The sequence below is a fragment of the Rana temporaria genome, chromosome 2, assembly GCF_905171775.1.
Source record: "Rana temporaria chromosome 2, aRanTem1.1, whole genome shotgun sequence".
In the NCBI taxonomy this organism is placed as follows: domain Eukaryota; kingdom Metazoa; phylum Chordata; class Amphibia; order Anura; family Ranidae; genus Rana; species Rana temporaria.
In genome coordinates, this window is record NC_053490.1 from 257,862,748 (window position 1) to 257,884,465 (window position 21,718).

Genomic DNA, 21,718 nt, shown 5'->3' on the forward strand with positions numbered 1-21,718 from the left:
AAATGATTAGAGAAGTAGTATGTTAATTATTCTGATTGCTTCAGTGTATTAATTAACTTCACTGATGTCTTTATCTAAAGAAACGTGTCTGCATGGTCGGCTCCGACTTGTCTCCTATAATCTGTATGGGAAACCCCACTGTGTGAGGGGGGCGTTCCTAACAGGCTGTAACCACATTTAAGCTGAGTTTTTGTGTCATTAAAGTGTCTTGTTCTAGCAGTAAGCTTGGCATGTGTGGCTTTCTGGGCGATTCCAGGGATATCCCTCCTCGTGGAATATTGGGGTGATTTAAGTTATGGGAAGAAGGGAACGTTGACGGGGATATCATACCGATACCGTCACAGTCGGTAAAGCACTTTAAATGCACTAAAGCAGGTGGGTGGGTGGGAGGAGGCTGAAGGGCCTTAGAATAAGGGCTCAAGGGATGTATGGTGGAGAGAAGGGGAGAGGGGATGAGTGGAGAGTAAAGGTTATGACCCCCAGAGTAGGCCTAGTTGGGTGGGTGAGGGGTGGAGGGAGGGTGGGTGGGAGTTTGAGCCACACCACAAATAATTATTTGAAAAAGGCATAAATATAAACTTTCTTACACAGGATATATAGGAAACACAGGTTCACTAGAGGAGGAAGGATTATTATATGGGAGTAATGAGAATAGTAACAGATTTTGTGGGGAAATGTATCGTTAAAGAGAAGCTCTACAGGGGTAGGTCACTTAGGGGGGTAAAAGTTCTATGGCTTATTGCCTGTTGGTATACATGTAACTGTCTATATGTCAGCGGTAATGGTTAATAGGAATAATAAGGGTATAGTATTAATGACATGGAATGTTAGGGGCTGACGCCCCATCCCTACCTTTCCTCCCCTTTTGATTTTTTCTTTTTGTCTTGAAACTGTAGCAACTATTCCGTTGGGAAATTCAGGAACTTTACAACTAGCAAGAAACTCCTAGTGCCACGAGAGCACTATGACACAAGGAATGGAGACACTTGACTATAACGACAGTACCTCAAATTACTAGTGATATGTGTCAATTGTTTTCTCAATTTTCGAGTTAATTCTAATTTTACTCCTAATAGTGAATATATCTGATAGAGTTATAATGCTTTTCATGCTAACTAGGCTACCGTTATGAGAAGGAGTTTCTCTCTGTATAAGACATGTTTATTTGAAAATGTTTGTATACTTTCTATTGCTGAAGCAAAATAAAGATATTTTGACACGGAATGTTAGGGGCTTGGGGGATAAGGTTAAATGGAACGTGATGTTTAAATATTTTGATAAAATGAAACCCGAGGTAATATGCTTACAAGAAACACATATTTGCGGCCCGACACTGTCCACCTGTTGAATTCGCGTAAATATCCAACGCAACACCACTCAATGCACACCTCATATTCTAGGGGTGCAAGTGTGTTGGTTTCTGTTAATGTTACTCTTGAATGTATTCAACAGCAGGTGGACGGAGAGGGCAGATATGTTTTCTTGCTTTGTAAACTGAATGGTTTAATGTGTATTATTGCTTCAATATATGTCCCCCCACCGTTTACAGCAGCGCCACTTAGAAATCTAGCGCAATTTATGGCTTCATCCCCTGATGTACCGGTATTAGCACTGGGAGATTTTAATAATACTCTGGATAGAGGCCTGGATAGAATATCTTTTTCACCCAGAGTGGCGAGGCGGACAACTGGTAAAACGACTTTTGCCTCCCTGCTCTCGGAAATAGGTGTTATACCTGAAGGGTTTCACATGTACTGGCACTTTAAGGCTGGCTCCACCCAGCAGTGATGACAAGGGTGAAAGGGGCATAGTAGCCATCTTAGAGAGAGTACATGTAGAAAGCAGAGATATGTATTGTCCTGAGATGCATGTTGCAGTGTACGGCCTGTACTGAATAAACATCCATTGTTCCAGACCAGAGTCTTGTGTCCCTCACAACACAGAGGATATAACAATAGGACTTCATGATGTTTGGCGTGAGAGGCATGTAGATGATAGATGCTACTCGTGCCATTCTACCACGTATGATGGTCTCTCCCGTATAGATCTAGGCTTGGGAAATTAGGTGTTAATGCAGCGGGTAGAAGACTCGGCTTATAAACCCCGTTTAATATCAGATCATTCACCATTCTGGGTACGGCTCGATGTCTCTGTGACATCAGACCGCCCAATGTGGAAAATAAACCCATACTGGCTGACCCTGTTCCCTCGATCGGATGAAACGGGAGAGGCAGTACGAGAGTTTCTACACTTTAATAAAGAATATGCGCAAGTGCAGGGATGGTGTGGGATACACTTAAGGCATTTCTGAGGGGATGCCTTATTAAAGAAATATCTGGTATTAAAACTCGCTCTAGGGAATGGGAGAATAGGGTTTGGGACGAATTGAAGGACAGAGAACAGGCATTGGTAGCAGACCCCTCTCAAGCTAAACATGACTCCTGGATAGAGGCGCAATCATTGTATAACTCTGTTCTGCTGTCAGCAGCGGAGAAAAGTAGATATTTCCAACAGCAACGTTTTTTTGAGGAGGGGGAAAACACGGGCCGACTACCCGCCCTTATAAAAAAAGGGATTTTTATAAACAGCTTACCTGTAAAATCCTTTTCTCGTAGTACATCATGGGACACAGAGCGGCATAGTAATTACTATGTGGGTTATAGAGCCTACCTTCAGGTGATGGACACTGGCACTCTCAGACAGGAAGTCCCTCCCTATATAACCCCCTCCCCTAAGGGAGTACCTCAGTTTTGTAGCAAGCAATATTACTCCCAATCTTCCCCAAGAGGGGTGGGTGCTCTGTGTCCCGTGATGTACTACGAAAAAAGGATTTTACAGGTAAGCGGTTTATAAAAATCCCTTTTTCTCTATCATACATCACGGGACACAGAGCGGCATAGTAATTACTATGTGGGATGTCCAAAAGCAATGCCAAATGAGGGGAGGGAGAGCTAGAAGAAGGACCCAAAGGTGCCACTGGGCGCAGGGATCTTAAAGAGCGGCTTGTAAGACCGCCTGCCCAAAGGCCAGGTCCCCGCGCCTCCTCACGTCCAGCTGATAAAACTTTGTGAACGTGTGGACTGATGACCAGGTTGCCGCCCTACATACTTGGGCCATGGAAACTTGGTGCTGTACTGCCCAAGAAGTCCCTAAAGCTCTAGTAGAATGAGCCTTAATGGAAGCCGGAGGCTCCTTACCCTTCAGGCCATAGGCCTGAGCGATTACTTGCCGAATCCATCTGGCTAGAGTGGCTTTCGATGCTGGCTGCCCTTTTTTGGGCCCATTTGGCAGGATGAACAAAGTATCTGTTTTTCTAATTTGGGCCGTAGCCATCAGATAAATCCTTATTGCTCTTACCACATCTAAGGCATGTTGTAACCTTTCCTTCCACCGAACATGGTTTAGGAAAGAAAGATGGGATAACCAGGTCCTGGTTCAAATGAAAACTTGAGACCACCTTGGGCAAAAAGGTAGACAAAGGTCTTAGCACGACCTTGTCACTATGTATTATTAGGTAAGGTTCCCTACAGGAAAGAGCTGCCAATTCTGACACCCTCCTGGCCGAAGCCATAGCCACCAGGAAAACCAACTTCCTGGACAGCAGAATCAAGGGAATTTGACCTAAGGGTTCAAAGGGCTGCTTTTGAAGGGCTGACAGGACCAAATTTAGGTCCCACGGACACAAGGGGAGTCTGACCGCAGAGATCCCTGTAAAAAGGTCTTGACCAGGGAGTGCGTGGCCAACGGTCTCTGAAATAGCACCGATGATGCCGAGACCTGGCCCCTGATGGTGCTGACAGCTAGCTTCATGTCTACACCATGTTGTAAGAATTCCAGGATTCTACCGATGACAAACTTCCGTGGATGCCATTTCTTGGCTTCACACCAAGAGACATAGGCCTTCCACACCCTGTAGTATATCTGCCTAGAAACTGGCTTTCTGGCACTGATTAGAGTAGAGAGTACTGACTTCGACAATCACCTTTTTCTTAAGACAAAGGATTCAGCCGCCATGCCGTCAAACTTAGCGACCGCAAGACAGGGTGGAATATCGGCCCCTGGGACAGTAGGTCTAGCCGCACTGGTAGAAGCCAGGGGTCCCTGACTGACATCTTGACGATCAGTGAGTACCATGACCTCCGGGGCCAAGCCGGGGCTATCAGGATTATGAGTTTGCCCTCTATCCTGATCCGATGCAGGAGTCTGGGTAACAGCTGCAACGGCGGGAAGGCATAAATCAGGGAAAAACGGTGCCAAGGACACACCAGAGCATCCGTCCCGCAAGCCCAAGGGTCCCTTGTCCGGGAAACGATCTTGGGCAGCTTCGTGTTTAATCTTGATGCCATCAGGTCCACATCCGGAGTACCCCATCTCTGGCAGATGGTCCGGAAAACCTCGGGGTGGAGAGACCACTCCCCCGGGAACAATTGCCGACGGCTGAGATAATCTGCTTGCCAATTCCCTTTTTCCCCGGGAATAAATACTGCTGACAGACACGGTATGTGGGCTTCTGCCCAAATAAAGATCTGATCCACCTCCCTCTGGGCTGACCGACTCCTCATGCCACCCTGGTGGTTTATGTATGCCACGGCCGTGGCATTGTCCGACTGTACTCTGACCGGGGTGCCTTGCAGTCTGGTCGTCCAAGCCCTTAGTGCCAACCGAACCGCTCAAATCTCCAGGAGATTGATAGGCAGGAAGCTTTCCGAGTTTGACCATACTCCCTGCTGGGATAAGTCTCCCAGGATCGCCCCCCAACCTGTTAGGCTGGCATTCGTCGTGACTATCTTCCAAGCTATTGGATTGAAGGATCTTCCTTTTCTCAGGTTTTGGGGTGTTAACCACCAGCAGAGACTCCCCCTGACGGGGCGAGCGCCATGGGACAATCCAAGGACTGAATCTTTCGGTTCCATTTTGACAGGATCTCGTTAGGTAATTTCCTTGAGTGGAATTGAGTGTAGGGCACTGCCTCGAAGGTTGCCACCATTTTCCCTAACAGTTGCATGCAGAGCCGAACAGTTGGCTTTTGCCTGCTTAGCAACGATAGTATAATCAACCTTAGGGAATCGATCTTTGCCTGAGGCAAAAATATTTTTTGCTGGGTTGTATCGAGGCATAAGCCTAGATATTCCAGGCTCCTGGTTGGTTGCAGGGCAGATTTGGCCCTGTTTATGACCCAACCTAAGGCCTCTAAATATCGAACGGTGGTTAGGACTGCTCGCTTCAAGCTGGGGGCTGAGTGACCTATCAGCAACAGGTCGTCCGGATATGCCAGAATTAGGATTCCGCGGGTTCTTAAATTGGCCAATAATGGAGCCAGGATCTTTGTGAAGACCCTTGGGGCTGTGGCCAGACCGAACGGAAGTGCCACAAATTGAAAATGGTGCTGACCCACCACGAACCGCAAGAATTTGTGGTGACCTGGGTATATCGGGACGTGGAGGTATGCGTCTTTGATATCTATGGACGCTAGAAAATCTCCCCCATGTAGCGATGTGGCTACCGAACGAATGGATTCCATCCGAAAGGTCTGAACATCCAGGAATTTGTTTAAGCGTTTTAGGTCTAAAATCGGCCTGACATCGCCGTTTGGCTTTGGGATTATGAACAAATTTAAGTAAAATCCCAGACCTCGTTCCTGAGCGGGTACCCGCACAATTACCCCTTGGGCCAAGAGACGGTCTAGGGATGCCAAAAGAGAGTCCCTCTTTACTGGGTCACTTGACACATTTGAACTCAGAAAGTGAGGCAGGGGTATCTCCTGAAACTCCAGCCGGTAACCGGAAGCCATGGTAGAGAGAACCCACTTGTCGGGGACTCCCTTCTTCCAGATTTCTGAAAATAGCTGGAGTCTTCCACCCACCCAAGAGGATGGGGGCGCCCCTTCACAAGGACGACTTTGGAGCAGGTTTACTCTGCTTACGGACCCAGGGCCTCTTGTTTCCTGAAAACTGGCCCTGTGGCTTGTTGTCACTACCGGGTCGGCTTGGCGGCCGTCGATATTGCCTGGGATTAGAGGGGCCCGGCGCTGGTGATGCTGGACGCTTAAAAGTGGGGCCTCTGAACCGTTTCTTCACCGGCAAAAGAGCACTCTTCCAACTTGTTATTTTTTGTATGTATTTGTCCAAGTCTTCACCGAATAACCTTTCACCGTGAAAGGGAAAGCCCGTCAATAGTTTTTTGCAAGGAGTCTCGGCTGACCAATTCTTCAGCCACAGGAGCCTGCGCATATGCACAATAAACATCGAGAGACAAGATGCCTGTTGGATAGAATCCTTTATTGCATCTACTGCAAAACAAAGCGCCCTAGGCAAGTCTGCCAATTCTTGCGCTTGTTGGGCTGGAATGTCTTTAAGGACTTGTTTAGTCTGATATAGCGGCATCAACAGTTGGGACTGACCATTTTTTGGAAACAATACTGAGAATCTTTTATGAGGAATAAATAAGTAGATTCAGTAAGAGTTAGGCCGGCTAATCAGTAGATAAGCCGGCCTAACTCAGAATCTACGCCGACGTATGTTTAAGCGTATGCTCAAACAGAGATACGCTTAAACATATCTAAGATACAACGGCTTGCGCCGTCCTATCTTAGATTGCAATTTTTCGGATGGCCGCTAGGTGGCGCTTCCATTGCGGCCGGCGTAGATTATGTAAATGAGTTTGTACGCCGATTCACGAACGTACGCCCAGCCGCCGCAGTCAATTTACGCCGTTTCTGTAAGGCCTTTACAGGCCTAAAGTTATTCCACCTATTAAGTGGAATAACAATGTTAAAGTATGGCCGCCGTTCCCGCCGCGAGGTTCGAATTTTTTACGTTGTTTGCGTAAGTCGTCCGCGAATCGTTTACGTCCACGTTGAAATCAATAGGCCCGTACGGCGTACTTAGCCGCAATGCGCACTGGGATATGTAGGCGCCCGGCGCATGCGCAGTAAAAAAAAAAGGTCAAAAACGAGAGGTCAAGCCTCATTACCATTAAACACGCCCCCCCCCAACCCATTTGAATTAGGCGCCCTTACGCACGCTAGTTTTAGGCTACGCTGCCGTATATTAGCAGGCAAGTATATAGAGAATCATTACTAGCCTAGCTAATTTACGGTGGCGTAGCCTAAACAGGCTACGCTACGCCGCCGTAACTATAAGCCATTGTACCTGAATCTACCTAAAAGATTCTATCTGGTCGTGCCCACTCTTTATACATAAGGTCCTCTAGGAGAGGAGGGACAGGAAAGAAGGTATTAGTCTATGGTGCTTTCAAAGACCCCAGTGAGGACACTGCACCCACCGGAGGCTCCGGTAAAGGTAACTTAAAAGCTGTGCGGACCATGTCTGCTAAGGACTGGATCCACAGCTTCTCAGCTTGGGAAGCTGAAAAGGGTTCCTCAATGGTAGATTCTTCTGAATCTTTCCCTTCCAGATCCTCCCCATGATCCCCTAGGAAGTCCATTTCATCGGAGGAAAGGCTATCCAAACTCTGGGACCGTAATTTAGGGGAAGGCGATCTAGCCCGTTTCCTCTCAGGAAGGGAAGCAGCAATCAAGGCTGCCAATCTCTCTTCCAATCCCCCCAGGGTGGTAGCCAGGACCTCTTCTGTAACAAACACAGGGGCTGGCTGATTAGGGCCTGCTACAGCACCAGGCAAATCCACCGGCTCTACCCGGACGCTACACTCTGGTTTGCAGGGGAGAGAGGTGCTGCTGAGGCCTGGCCCAGATCCTCTGAGCCCGATGGGGATCCCCTAGGTTTCTTTGCGGTCTTTGCCGCCTTAGCAGAGCCTGCCCTCTTGGGAGCCATTTGCCCAAACCCGAGGTACTCCTCTGTATCCAATACAGATCGAGCAGGAATCTTAGGCCACAATAAAGTCTTCCCTTATGTAGTGAAAAATGTCATGGACCTTGGAATGCTGAAGGGTATCTCTTTGAAATCTGTTACACAGTGGGGGGTCTTCTGCTCTGTCTTAAGGCCAGACGGCTCCATTGTTCTGTGTCTGGCTATTGTGTACATTGATTGCCCCCTGGGGCTTCTGTCTCAATACACATAACAGCCCCTCCATTCAAGCTATCAGACCAATCCCTGCTGAACTAATTTTCAAGTCCTCATTTGCATGGTTATGAGGACCTGAAGGAGAACGCGATGTACTTTACAATTGACCAATAGGAAAGCGATTGTTGGGGGCGGGATGTTCCAAATTCTGTTTAAAAGTGTGTTGTGTACTTCCAATAAAGGTGTTCCTGTTTGAACTTGCATACAGCCTGCCTGGTGTTTTGTTCCAATGGATCCCGAACGGCACATAGCTGTAGTTCGGATCCCAGAGCCTTGGATGGCCGAACCATCAGACGTTGCAATCTGCAAGCTGACTCACTAGTAGCAGAGGAGTGTCGGGAGAGCGGAAGCGAGTGAGCAAGGGTCTTGTTACAAAAAACAACTACTTAGGAATACTTGTGGAGCTGCCTATGGGCTGAAGCTTCCACCAGAAAACTGGAACTAGTGAGACCTGTTTTGGGGGAGGAGGCTAAAGGCAGGTACTACCAAATAATGTGCCCAGACTTGGGCTCTCAGCCTCTGAACAGGTGCACTTAGGGTACCTGGGTCCACCATACCTGAAAACTCCTGAGGAGTAGAAGGCGCCGACAGGCTCCAGAACCGCGCGCTCTGTGTCTCCTCCACCACCGCCGGCATTGTGCCTCTGTTGTTGAAGAGACGCCGCACGCTGCCTTACTCCGCCCCGCTGCGTCACGCCGCTCCGCCTATTAAACACGTGCGCGCACGGCAGCGGCTGGCCGCCGAGGGAAAGCTGCAGCCAGGGATGGAGACCGCGCTACAGGGGGGACCCGAGGAACACCCAGGCCAAAGTCTTCAGGCCAGTAAGCTTTACCTGCTTCACCTCCATAATGCACCCTATACCTGTTAGCCCAACAGACCACTAGCACCAGCCAGATGGGTTACAAAAGAACCATTTTGTCTCAACAGACATAGTGGTGGACATGCCCATGCATAGCAGCATAATATAGGCTTACCCATAGTCCCCTTTTATGGAGAACCTGCTGACGGACTAAGTCCCGAAGACCCTCCACTTACCTGTCCACGCTGCAGGGTATTGCCAAAGCAAGAGGCCCAGCCTTCACCATGGGCTTTGTCACCGACCTTCCGGGACAGGGGTCCCTAGCAGGTCACCTCTCCCCTGGACCTATATAGCATCCTGGCAGCAGTAAAAACATTTAGTCCTTTAAACTGACCAATGCTCTGGAACCCAGGATCCGCCCTACAGAGAGAAGCATTATAGGCAAAACCCTGTTCTTCCACCGGGGCCCGGGTACCGTCCACTTTGGCTATGAAGCACCTTGGACGGATCCGGTTTAGACAGCTTTAGCTCAGCCACAAAGGACCTAGCACAGCTTCACAATGTGACCAACACCTAAGACACTGGCGAAAAAACTGAGGTACTCCCTTAGGAGAGGGGGTTACATAGGGAGGGACTTCCTGTCAGAGTGCCAGTGTCCATCACCTGAAGGTAGGCTCTATAACCCACATAGTAATTACTATGCCGCTCTGTGTCCCGTGATGTATGATAGAGAAAAAATGTTTTTGTAGTGCATTTTTCCATTAAAGACAACCTTATGTTTTTTTGGAGTGCGGCTGTCCATTGTTTTTTCCTCTACCAATTGCTTTGTGCATTGCCGGCACCCTTGATTTCCTGAACCGTTGCTGATTGTTCAACATACCCACCTGGAGTGGTTACTTCCTTTCCTCTACTCTCCCTTATAGCTAGGGAGCAGCGGGAATCATCCAATATCTTGGCAATAAAGGCTAAAACGGGGGAGACGCATACCCATGGGGTTAATATTTTAAAGGATTTTCAAAAATTTTATAAGGATATATACTCCTCTAAAGCCAGCTACAGTCCATCGGATATGGATCTGTTCCTACAAACTTGCCCGTTCCCACAGTTATCAGAGGAAGATAGGGAAATGCTGAATTCACCCATAACAAAGGGAAGATAAAATATCGTTGTATGCGGATGATGCACCTATCTATCTAGGCGACCAGGCCGCTTCGTTGCGGGAAGTGATGGGGATAATAGGAAACTTCGGAAGTTTCTCGGGTTTTGGCATCAATTGGTCCAAATCAATTTTGATGCCTATAGATAAGCTAAGGGAGCACCTGCCAGTACAGATTAAGATAGCCGATAGCTTTAAGTACTTGGGGGTGGTGGTATCCCCAGACCCGGCGGAGTACCTTCGGTTGAACCTGGGCCCTTTGCTGGACAGACAGAAGGAGAAATGCAATAGTTGGTGCAAACTACCATTGTCAGTGGTAGGACGGGCAAACCTAATAAAAATGGTATGGGCGCCACAGCTTCTATACGTCTTTCATATGGATTACAAATAAATGATTTAAACAAATTGATACATTAATGAGGGATTTAATCTGGAAGAAGAAGGTAGCCAGGATAAGCTTAGCTACCCTTCAGTATAGAAAAGATAGAGGGGTCTTGTAGTCCCTTACCCCAAAATGTATTTCTTGGCTTCCCAGCTCCAGCAGCTGGCAGGATGGGGACGGGAAATGAGTGAGGACCCAATATGTAAGCTGGTGACTATATCTGTTCCTACATTAGAGGCAGCAGCACACTTGGAAATGGATTTGCCTAGTTTACCATACTCTATACCGATATACAAATATATTTTTGTATATGATTGTAAACACAGAGTGTATCACAAGAGCAACATTTCTAAATAAAAAAGAAGGGAATGAAAAAAAGCATGGAGCGGGTCAGCGCCTCGGACCTCCTATCGGTATGGTCCTTGAAGACAGGAGTCCCCTCTATAGGGAGAGTGGTCACCTTATTCAACCGGGCAACTGGGGGGTCAAATAGGAGAAGCCCATTTTTTTAACAGGCTGTCCTCAAAGGGGTAACGGACCGCAAGGCGCTGAGGAACCAAGGACTTCTGTGGCTCTTCCCATTCCTTATCAATGAACTTGTCAAAAAAAGACACATAAGGAAAAACCTTCACAGAGCGGTCCGACTTGTGGGACCCAAAAAAGACAGAACCCTCAGTGGATGCCTCAGCTGCACTATTCAGCTTAAGGGAGTCCCTTACAGCACTGATAAGGGCACTAACAAGTGCCCTGTCCTGACCCAAGGGAGGTCCTGGTCCACATCCTCTGACAACCCAGAACCAGGGTCCTGTGCCACAGCCAGGCCTGGGTCTGAGTCAGAGCATTCCCCAGGAGATGGCAGGGGGAGGGGGCATTTGTACCCCCCTTACGGCCGCACGCCACTTCCACCCTGGCAACAAATGTTTCCAGGACTGCCGACAAAGTGTCCATGGAAACCGCAGGTGCACCAGCTGCCACCTCAGGCATGTTTGGGGAAGAAGGGCCAGATACTGACTCCAGAACCACAGACCGCTCTCAGGGACCTATTCAGACCTGAAAAAGCCCACACTCCTTGCTGCGCTGACTGGGGGGGGGGGGTTACCCAGGGGACTCACCAACCCAGCAGGAGACTGTTCAGCGATGCTGCACGCCTTCAGTATACAGCGTGTGCTGTGAGGAAAAAACGGAGTTAAAGCTGTGAGGTAAAAGGTCTGTGAGGAGATATGTGCTGCGCGCCATTCAGAAGCCAGCACTAGAGGTAAAAAGAAAATGGCCGCCAGACGCCTCAAAAATGACTAGGAATGGCCACAGTAAAATGGCCGATCGCAATAATAAGCTGCGCCATAGCGCGGCCACGACAAAATGGGCGTCAATGGGATTTTTCAATGTAAAAAGCAGACTGCTAAAAATGGCGCTGGTGCCGCCAAAATGGCGGCAAAACGAAGAGATGTGGATGAGAAGGCCACAAGGGGCCTCCAAAGGCAAAGCACAACCCCCACAGCCAAAATGTACCCAGACACCCCACAGTCCCCTGGTGGAAAAGGAGCCCCCTCACAGGTCCACCCCGGTAAGCAGCGGTAGCCAGCATAGGGAAAAATGACAGAGCAGGGAAAGGGAAGATAAGAAGACCCCCTAACCCCAGGAATGCCAAGCCATACCGACCCGCCGAGGCAGGAAGGACTGTACTTACCCGTCCATACGAGGAGCCACTGGCGCATTCCTGACAGGCATACAACTGCGTTGGAGTAGCTGTTGGCCCGGTCCACTGAGTGAGACAACACCAGAGCCCAGTCATGTGTGGACCCTGGAGCAAAAAGCCCACCGGCCACCCCAGGAGTCATAGGGTATGTCGTGGCAGACCCAGCCCTTAGCAATGGTGTGCTCACACTCGTTGGCCGGACTGAGGAGACTACAAGGATCTATATATCCAGCCTGTCACCCAGCCGGCAGTTGATAGAAGAATCTTAAATAAAGAAAATCAAAAAGAAAATAAAACAAAAAATTTCTTCGGGGCGCTGGGCCCAAAGGGAGCCACGTCCATCTGCTTTGCTAGGCAGAAATAAACTGAGGCTGCATGCTGCAGGGAGGAGGGTTATGTCTGGAGGGACGGTCCCCTAGGCGGGGCTGTTCAACTCTGTTAAAGTAACATGTATTTAAATATCTAACATAGGGTTTGACAAATTTGCTTGGAATCTAGGAGCCAGCTAAAAAAGTTAGGAGCCAGAAAACGCGCCCCGTCCCGCCGAGCTCACGTGCAGAAAACATTGTTCAAACCACACGTGAGGTATCACCGCGATTGGTAGAGCAAGAGCAATAATTCTAGCCCTAGACCTCCTCTAACTCAAAACATGCAACCTGTAGAATGTTTTAAATGTCGCCTATGGAGATTTTAAAGGGTAAAAGTTTGTCGCCAATCCACAAGCAATTTTGAAGCGTGACATGTTGGGTATCAATTTACTCGGCGTAACATTATCTTTCACAATATACAAAAAAATTGGGTTAACTTTACTTTGGTCTTTTTTTTTTATTAAAAAAGTGTATTTTTTCCCAAAAAAGTGCGCTTGTAAGACCGATGCGCAAATACGGCGTGACAGAAAGTATTGCAACGACCGCCATTTTATTCTATAGGGTGTTAGAATAAAAAAAAATATATAATGTTTGGGGGTTCTAATTAGAGGGAAGGAGATGGCAGTGAAAACACTGGGGAAGCTCCATTAGAATTGCTGGTTTACTTGTCATGCCAACGGTCACCACAAGATGGCGCCAGATCACAGAAGGAAGCTTAGGCCTGAAGAAGGCCACAAAGTCGCAGCCTCAATTACCGGCTGGCGTGGCGGGGGAGGTGGGGGCGCACGGAGACACATGTAATTAAGGCCGTGGCTTTGCGGCCTTCTGCAGGCCTAAGCTTCCCTGGGCGCATGCAAGTAATCGTTCTAGGGGGTTTTATATATCCCCCTTACACTGTATTTTGTTCATATTGTTTAACTGAATGTTATTATTCTATGCCATATTGTAATCTGTAACTGGCAACCCCTGGTAGTCCTGTGCGGCCCGCTTCTTTCCCCCCCTGTGGTGGACTCTTGTTTCCCCTGGCAGGGGTGACCACATTTCATCTCCTTCTTGTTCTTCCCAAGCCAGGCTCATCGCCCCTTGGCTCGGGCTGAACGCGAATGCGCGGTAGCGTCATTCACGCACCCGCACTGCGTGGAGAAACGGACCAGGTGACGTCACACATCGCCACCCGGCGGTGTGTTGGGCGTCTCCAGGTTGGGGAGCTCATTTGGACAGCCGCACTCCAATAAAAGGTAAAAGGGTGTTGCCTTTTATTCTAGTAAAAAATACTACAAAAGCAAGAAAAAACAGCAAACAGTGGGGTAATAGAGCTAACTAGTTTCACATTGATAACCAATGCTTAGTCACAGCATTGCCTGCACCCACTGGATTTTGGGCTATTTTATTCATCACTGAGGTACATCATTTGGAGCGGCGGTTCTTTCTTTCTATTGGGGAGCTCATTTAACGGACCTCGGCCTGAATGAGCACGTTGGATCTCTCCATTGATGGTCTCTCTATGCGGGCAGAGGTCGTAGGCCGCTATCAAATATCTTTCAGCAAACCTCCATAGGTAGGTTCCCCTGATTCTTAGGGACATTACCATGTCCTTGATGTTACCACTGCCACTACCATTGATACATTTGACACTTTTTTTACGTTTATATTTATAGATCCCCATCCATCTGGGTTGGGCAGTTACCTGGTCTGCCGGATCCATTTATATTCCTTTTACCCATTTGTCTGTATGCTAGTGGTCAAAGTGGACGTACTCAACCTTAAGTGTAGACAATTATATACAATAAAGCGCATGTGGTGTACCATGTAGATCAAAATAAAGTCCTCAGTAGAAGTCCTATAAGCTAGGTGAGCTTTTTTGCATGAGTTTACAGTTCATGGTACTGGGCAGCCATGCCAAGGGAGTTGAAGCGACACTCCAGGTACATAGAATAAAAAACAACAAGAAAAATCAGGCGCCACTTAGTAAAACTGCAAAACTTTTACTAGAAAATTTAATAAAAGCACTCACATGTAATTTATGTAGATTCAGGCATACGTATGATGTCCAGCGATACGTCTGAGCACAGCCAATGGATGTCCCTTCGGTCTCTGTTACAGCGCTGGTGTTTGTGCTGTATAGCAGATCAAACCTGCTTTGTCCTTGCGATGCGGTGTGGAGAGGAGGTGCACAGATGTGCTCGCAGGGAACCGGCATCCCTGCGAGCACATCTGTGCACCTCCTCTCCACACCGCATCGCAAGGACAAAGCAGGTTTGATCTGCTATACAGCACAAACACCAGAGCTGTAACAGAGACCGAAGGGACATCTATTGGCTGTGCTCAGACGTATCGCTGGACATCATACGTATACCTGAATCTACATAAATTACATGTGAGTGCTTTTATTACATTTTCTAGTAAAAGTTTTGCAGTTTTACTAAGTGGGGCCTGCTTTTTCTTGTTGTTTTTTTATTCAACCTTAAGTGTACCTGCCCACGCAGTATCATCAACCATCATATGGCTTGGTATTTATGGTATGTACAGTACGCTCTTTCACCTCCGGTGAGCCAACTGTGTTTGCACCGCTACTCTAATTGGCGTCATCTATCTTAGGTGTTGGGCACTTCCCCCTCAATTTCACCCTCAACCTTCTTCCTTTCTCCCTCCCCCCTCCTCTCCACACTGGTGGTCCCTTTCCTCCCCTCCCCCTTCTTCCCTTTGCCCCCCCATCTTTCCACCAATGTCCTTCACCTTAATTCTTATTTATACTCTGCCCCCCCTAGAGATCTTCGTACATCCCCCCATTGGCTCGGGCGGCTTGGTGCCGCACATGGCCACCCTAAATTGGGTAAGCCAATTGTTATCTTCATCCTTATTCATTTTTATGCTGTATTTATTTTGTTATATCATTTTGTCTGTTTTACTGTATTGTTTGTTTTAGTGTGGTTTAGAGTGGTTCTCCTGAAGAAGTGGTTACACCACAAAACTAGTTGAGACTCAGACCATTCCATATGTTTGTAATCACAGATATTACCTGAAGTCACTCCAGGCTTGTCACGGTCCCTACCGTGCCAAGCAGACGGCGAGACGTGGTCGTGCCCCAAATGGCTCTGGGTGGTATTGAACCTGGGACCTCTCTGTTGCTGCTTCGGTTCTTTACTTCTGAGCCACTCCTCAGTTTGGTATTCTGCCTGCTTTCCAGCTAAGCCTGGTTCTGAATGATGTGCTGATCGCCCTTCTCTGGATCTCCTTGCAATCTGCACCTGTCTCTCCTGGTTCAGCTGAGGCAGGTTACCCAATCAACTAGGGTATAAAACACTGCCTCACTCTGAGGGATTTGTCAGTTCATTGTTCTGTCCTGTCATTGCCAAAGGTGCCTGTATTCCTGTGTTCTGTTTCAGCTACAGCTACAAGACTGACTCTGGCTTCTGACCCTGGCTATGTTGATCGTTTATTCTGAATTTTGGAATCCCTGACCATGGCTTTACTTCGACTATCTTTTGGCAAATCCCTATCAAGCCCCCGTACACAGACTCACAGCCCAGGTAGCTTCTTACCTTGTACCGTGGGCTGTGTGTATTTCCAAGGGTGAGCATACAACTCTGCATTATGGACTCCAACCAAGATAAGCCCTTACATAATGAACTGACCAACAACATGGAGCCCGCAGAGATGTACAAAATGCTCACCTCCCTGGCTCTGCAAGTCTCCAGCCTGGGCCATACCATTTTGGAACTACAGCAGGAAGTTCAATTACTTAAAGGGACAGCACGCCTACCCCCGGAACCAGCATATCCTGAGCCATTTGTTACGATGCCAGAGAGATTTGAAGGTAGCCGTGCATCCTTCTTGTGTTTTAAGATGGATTGTGAGCTGCTGTTTGCTCTTAAACCTAGGACCTATGCCACGGACTATGTTAAGGTTTGCGCTTCCATCAACCTGCTCACAGGGCAAATCAAATCATGGGCTCATCAGCTGTTGCAGGAAAAGAGTCCAGTCTTGGACAGCTGGGAAACCTTCATGTTTGCTCTGGACGCTCACATTCCTGTTTCCAAGAAAACCAGTGCTCCCAAGTCTGCTCTCTGTTCATGTGGCCTATGGGTATCCACGGTCAGAAATACTCTGTACAGACACAACACCAAGCCAGCCCAGTATGTGCCAAGCTATGAAGCTCTGTATGTGCCCAGCCATGAAGCTCTAACACCACAAAGCCTTGACGCTCCTGTGGATGCACACACACCTACCTTGGAAAATGTGGAACACATGGAGATCGGGGCCTATATAAGGAAGTCTGTTAGTGTCTGCATTTGCTGGTTTATCTTCAGCTCCCCCTGTGTTCCTGAATTTCCTGTTGATCCGATCTCCTGTGTACAGACCAGACTTGTTCTGACCCGCTCTTCCTGATCCACTGGCTTGACCCTTGGCTTGCATCTGACCTCCTTCTGTCTGCTCCCTGCATCTGACCGCAGCTTGTTTACTGGACTCTGTTTATCCTGCTACCTGTACTAAGACTCGGCTCACCCCTGGTCTTTCTGGTTACGGACTGTCTTCCTGTGAATGATCCTTGGCCTGGCTCCCGGCTCAGCTTCCAGTTGCTCCACTGGTCTCTGTCTCCCGGACCTCCCAAGCACGTCTGTCTTCAGCATCCAGGCATCCGTGCTTCTGTGGGCACCACACCTGCTGTGTCACCTTCAGTGGTGTGCTGCATTCGGCCGCAAGGGGAGCCCTCCCAGCATCTCGGCCTCCTACCAAGTTCCTGACAAGGCTTCTGTTTTTTCAATTTTAATTATGTATTAATTGTATAATTTGTTACATGCAATAAATCCTCTTTTTACATTATATGTATGCCAATCTTATCGTACCAAGATAGTCCTTAATTTTTAGGGGGAGGGAATGTTATGGGGTCAGACTCTGTCCCTTGTTTCCTCTTTTCCCCATCTCCTTTCGTTGTTTCACACTTACCTAGATGATGGTACACCCATAATGACTATTAACTTGTGGGGGGGTCAGCCTGTCAGGGCTCAGACCATATGTCGCACACTTCATCAAATTGGTCTGCATGGTTGTCATTCCAGAAGGAAGCCTTTTCTAAAGTTGTTGCACAAGAAAGCCCTGTGGACTGATGAGACCAAGATAAACTTATTTGGTTCAGATTGTCATGGTCTGGGACTGCATGAGTGCTGCCGGCACTGGGGAGCTACAGTTCGTTGAGGGAACCATGAATGCCAACATGTACTGTGACGGGGGCATGGCCAGGTCGCGGATGTAGCCGGACGCAACTCTAGTGAGCTCCGCTGAAACTATTCTCTTATCCTGAGGAACAGCTTTATATTGCCCCTAAAGTGGTACAGAGGGTGCCGGAAGGTACCGGGTACACAAACATACCTTTTCTGGTTCTATCCCCCCATCAATGTCTTCTGCTAGGCGCCAACTCGCTGCCAAGCCTGTGGACCTCATGCCCCAAAATTGCGCCCAGACGGGCTGCATGGCCAAGGAGAAACACAGGGAGGTAGCTAAAAAGCTGTTCTCCATGTCGCTTACGAAAGATCCTGCAGCATCCTCCAGCACACCAGAGGATATATCCGGCAGAGTGTCTGAGGCTGATGACACAGTGCCCCTGGAAGACACGGTCGGCTCAGGCCTAGTATGGGACACAGTGAGTATCCCTGAGCCGTTGTCTAATAGGCCTCATGTCCCCACAAGCCCTACCATAGAGGGGGAACCCACACTGAGGGACATTTTTGCGGCGGTTACCTCCTGTAATATGTCTATTGCAGTCCTTACTACTGAGATTAAAGGAATGAAATCTGGGCAGGATGCCCAGAAGATTAGGGAAAGGACATCTGCTTTCGAGGATAGAGTGAGTACTATGAAGAATGACATGACGCCCATGCAGAGAGACCTCACATATAATAATCACCTAGTTGCACAACATTCCTCCCGTCTGGAGGATTTAGAAAATAGGATGAGAAGAAACAATGTGAGAGCGATCGGATTGCCGGAAAGAATAGAAGGGAAACATCCTGTGGAGTTCATAGAGAAATGGCTGGTTAATGCCTTTGGAAAATAAGTATTCTCTCCTATGTTTTCTGTGCACATAGGGTACCTGCCAAACCTCCGCTACCGGGAGCGCCTCCACGTCCCTTCCTGTTTTAGCTCCTTAATTATAAGGATAGAGATGCTATTCTACACAATGCTAGAATTAAACCGGCTGCTCTGAAGATTGACAACACCAAAGTGTCCCTTTTCCCAGATTTCTCCGCAGAGCTGCAGAAACCATGAGGCAAATTCATGGATGTCAAGCGCCGCCTAAGGGATCTTGAATTGAAATATGCCACGTTGTACCCTGCCCGCCTACGAGACGAGGTATTTGGCTCAGTGCAATTTTTTGATTCTCCCTCCGCTGTTGCACAATGGCTGTACCGAGAGGAACAATTGATCCGGGAAGCCCGCAACTGGTGCCCAGCTCCTTCATGACTGAAACTGTAATACCTTTATGTATCACGTCTGTTCTTTCCACTTTTTCTGTACCAAGGCGGAGGCTGCTTTTGTTGTAAAGGCCCTTGTTTTCTGCTGTTGAGAAGTTACTAAGACACTGTTGTGCACTTCCACTGTTGTCCCCAGAAAGGTCTGACACAGGCCTTGCGCAGCCCCTTGGCAAGTTAATCTGGCAATGTTGGCTGGTTTGTTCATGTTTCTGCTGACTGAGACTTCCACCATGGCCTTCTTTTCCTTGTTTTTTTTAATCACCTTTTTTGCTTTTTGTGACCATTGCCTCTCATGACTGTGTTGCTTCTCTACCCACACCACAAGGTTGCTCACCAGAACAGTTTATTCTTTCATCTCCTTTGATTTGGGTACTTTGGTATATGTCTCTGTTTGTTCATTGCTCTAACTGCCAGGTTTCTGCTTGGATTGCACATATACGTCTTTATCCTATTCTCATTGTTATAGATTTACAATGTCTAAGTTAACCAGATTCTTGTCTTGGAATGTACGGGGTTTGAATAATCCTGTCAATCGTCTAGCCGTGCATCCCACAATTAAGAGTTTGGGCGCGGGTGTGATTTGTCGGCAAGAGACTCACTTCCCCTCGGTCACCAACCCGAAATTTGCCGTACGACAGTTTGGTCATCAATATCATGCCACTCATTCGGTGTACTTGAGGGGTGTGAGTGTCCTGATAAGACAGGGTATTCAGTTCTCGTGTATAGATTTATGGGATGAAATGTGTACTGGTTTGGTTATACATTCCTCCTCCGTTTTCAGAAGTCCTCGTCAAAAACTTAGCTGATTTTCTGTCACGCCTTCCAGGTATCCTGGTCTTGGTCCTGGGGGATTTCAATAATTATCTAGATCATGGGAAAGACAAGTTCAGATCTAATTTGGGTGCCTTACCACTGGGAGGGCAGGGTCCTACTCCCTTTGCTTGTCTTCTATTGGAGATGGGCCTCACAGATGTCTGGAGAATGCGTAACCAGGAAGCCAGAGTATTTTCATGTCAGTCAGCCTCCATTGGGGGTTTATCAAGAATAGATTTGGGATTGGGTAATGATCTTCTGCTACCCATGGTGGAATCATCTCAGTACCATCCAAGGCAAATTTCAGACCACTCCCCGCTAACTATAGATTTAAGGGTGGGGGCGTTGAAAGGTAATAGCCTCTGGAAACTTAACCCATTTTGTTTGTGCCCTTTACCGGACCCTGATCCGATCCCAGCACTTTACAGATTTCTTTAAATTTAATATGGACTCAACATGTACTGTGACATACTGAAGAAGAGCATGATCCCCTCCCTTCAGAGACTTGGCTGCAGGGCAGTATTCCAACATGATAACGACACCAAACACACATCCAAGATGGTCACTGCCTTGCTAAAGAAGCTGAGGGTCAAGGTGATGGACCGGCCAAGCATGTCACCAGACCTAAACTTTATTGAGCATCGGTGGGGCATTCTCCAATGGAAGGTGGAGGAGCGCAAGGTCTCGAACATCCAGCTCTGGGATGTCATCGTGGAGAAGTGGAAGAGGACTCCAATATATTCACTGTATGAACAAACACTTCTGATCTGCCAAGAAGTTATAACAAACGCCTCCAGTAATCAGAGGTGCTTGTATACACACTGGGAGATTTTTCCAACCTGATGGAATACATGCACTGTAGGGTAACTATCACAGGGGGTTCTTATTCGGTGATGGGCAGATATCCCCCCATACCTTGTCTTATTAGGGAACATATCTATGGTCAGGCAATGCCACATTATACACTATGGGAGAAAAAATGTTCATGCTTTAAACAAGCATATAGTTAATGGTACTTGATAGCTGGAGTTTAGAAAAAAATAAATATACAATGCTTTCTAAACTCCAGCTTTCAAGTACCGTTAACTATGTGCTTGTTTAAAGCATTAAAAAAAAAAATCTCCCATAGTGTATAATGTGGCATTGCCTGACCATAGATATCTTCCCTAATAAGACAAGGTTGGCTATATGAAGCTTTTCATTAATATTACCTTTTCTTGAGAATTCTCAACAGACAATTCAAGTTCTGGTGTAAAATAACTGGTCTCTGAGCTGTCATCTGTATCCTTAAAAGTATCCTGCTATAAAAAAAAAATATTTACAAGATAATTGATTAGCATAAATCTTGATTGCGTGTAATAACAGAAAAGATTTTACAATTCTGATACACCATATACAGTATGTACACTTAAATACACTTCTATGACATAGAAGTCATAGATTTAAAAATGAACCCAAAACTATTTGGGAAAGTAAATGTGAAGGTGTGTGCAGCATTTGGAGGTCTCTTTTTATCATGTTGTGAGAGGAATTGAGCTAAAATGTGACATACAAAACACCCAAGCACACAAAGCCGAAGACAAAACTCTGTTATACATTACAAGACAAGTTTCTGTGCATTTTTAACCAATTTCTGTTCATCTATTTTAGTCTTCATGTTAATAATAATTGTCAACACTTGTTTAATAGAAAGGTGTAAGAAAATAGATTGCAGGTATGGAAATGTGACAGAAAAAAAAGGCCTATTTTGTCAACATCATACAGAGAAAATATGATTTTGTACTCACTGTAGCATATTTTCTTAGGGGTCCATTAGGGGCCCAGGAAGTCAATACGTTTTAGGTTATATTGCCTACTACAAAGTTGAGGCATGATGGTCGGGGGGGGGAGGGGGCTTTATTATATTATGGTCTCCCAGATTTGCAAGGTTGCCACCTGGCTTCTGTGCAAACACTTTCAAATTCTAACAGGTGGATACTCAGGCCTCAT

At 47.3% G+C, this 21,718-nt stretch overlaps 1 protein-coding gene across 5 annotated transcripts in view; it reads right to left on the reverse strand.

The window, feature by feature from the left end:
* TEX14 (testis expressed 14, intercellular bridge forming factor) overlaps window positions 1-21,718 on the reverse strand; it is a 639,745-nt gene that overhangs the window by 172,271 nt on the left and 445,756 nt on the right. For 4 of the 5 annotated variants that reach the window (XM_040336821.1, XM_040336820.1, XM_040336819.1 and 1 more), the window contains one exon: window positions 20,941-21,030. In XM_040336821.1, the coding sequence (XP_040192755.1) occupies window positions 20,941-21,030 (90 nt within the window). The remainder of the gene's footprint in view (window positions 1-20,940; window positions 21,031-21,718) is intronic. The other variant, XM_040336817.1, reaches the window with a different exon arrangement.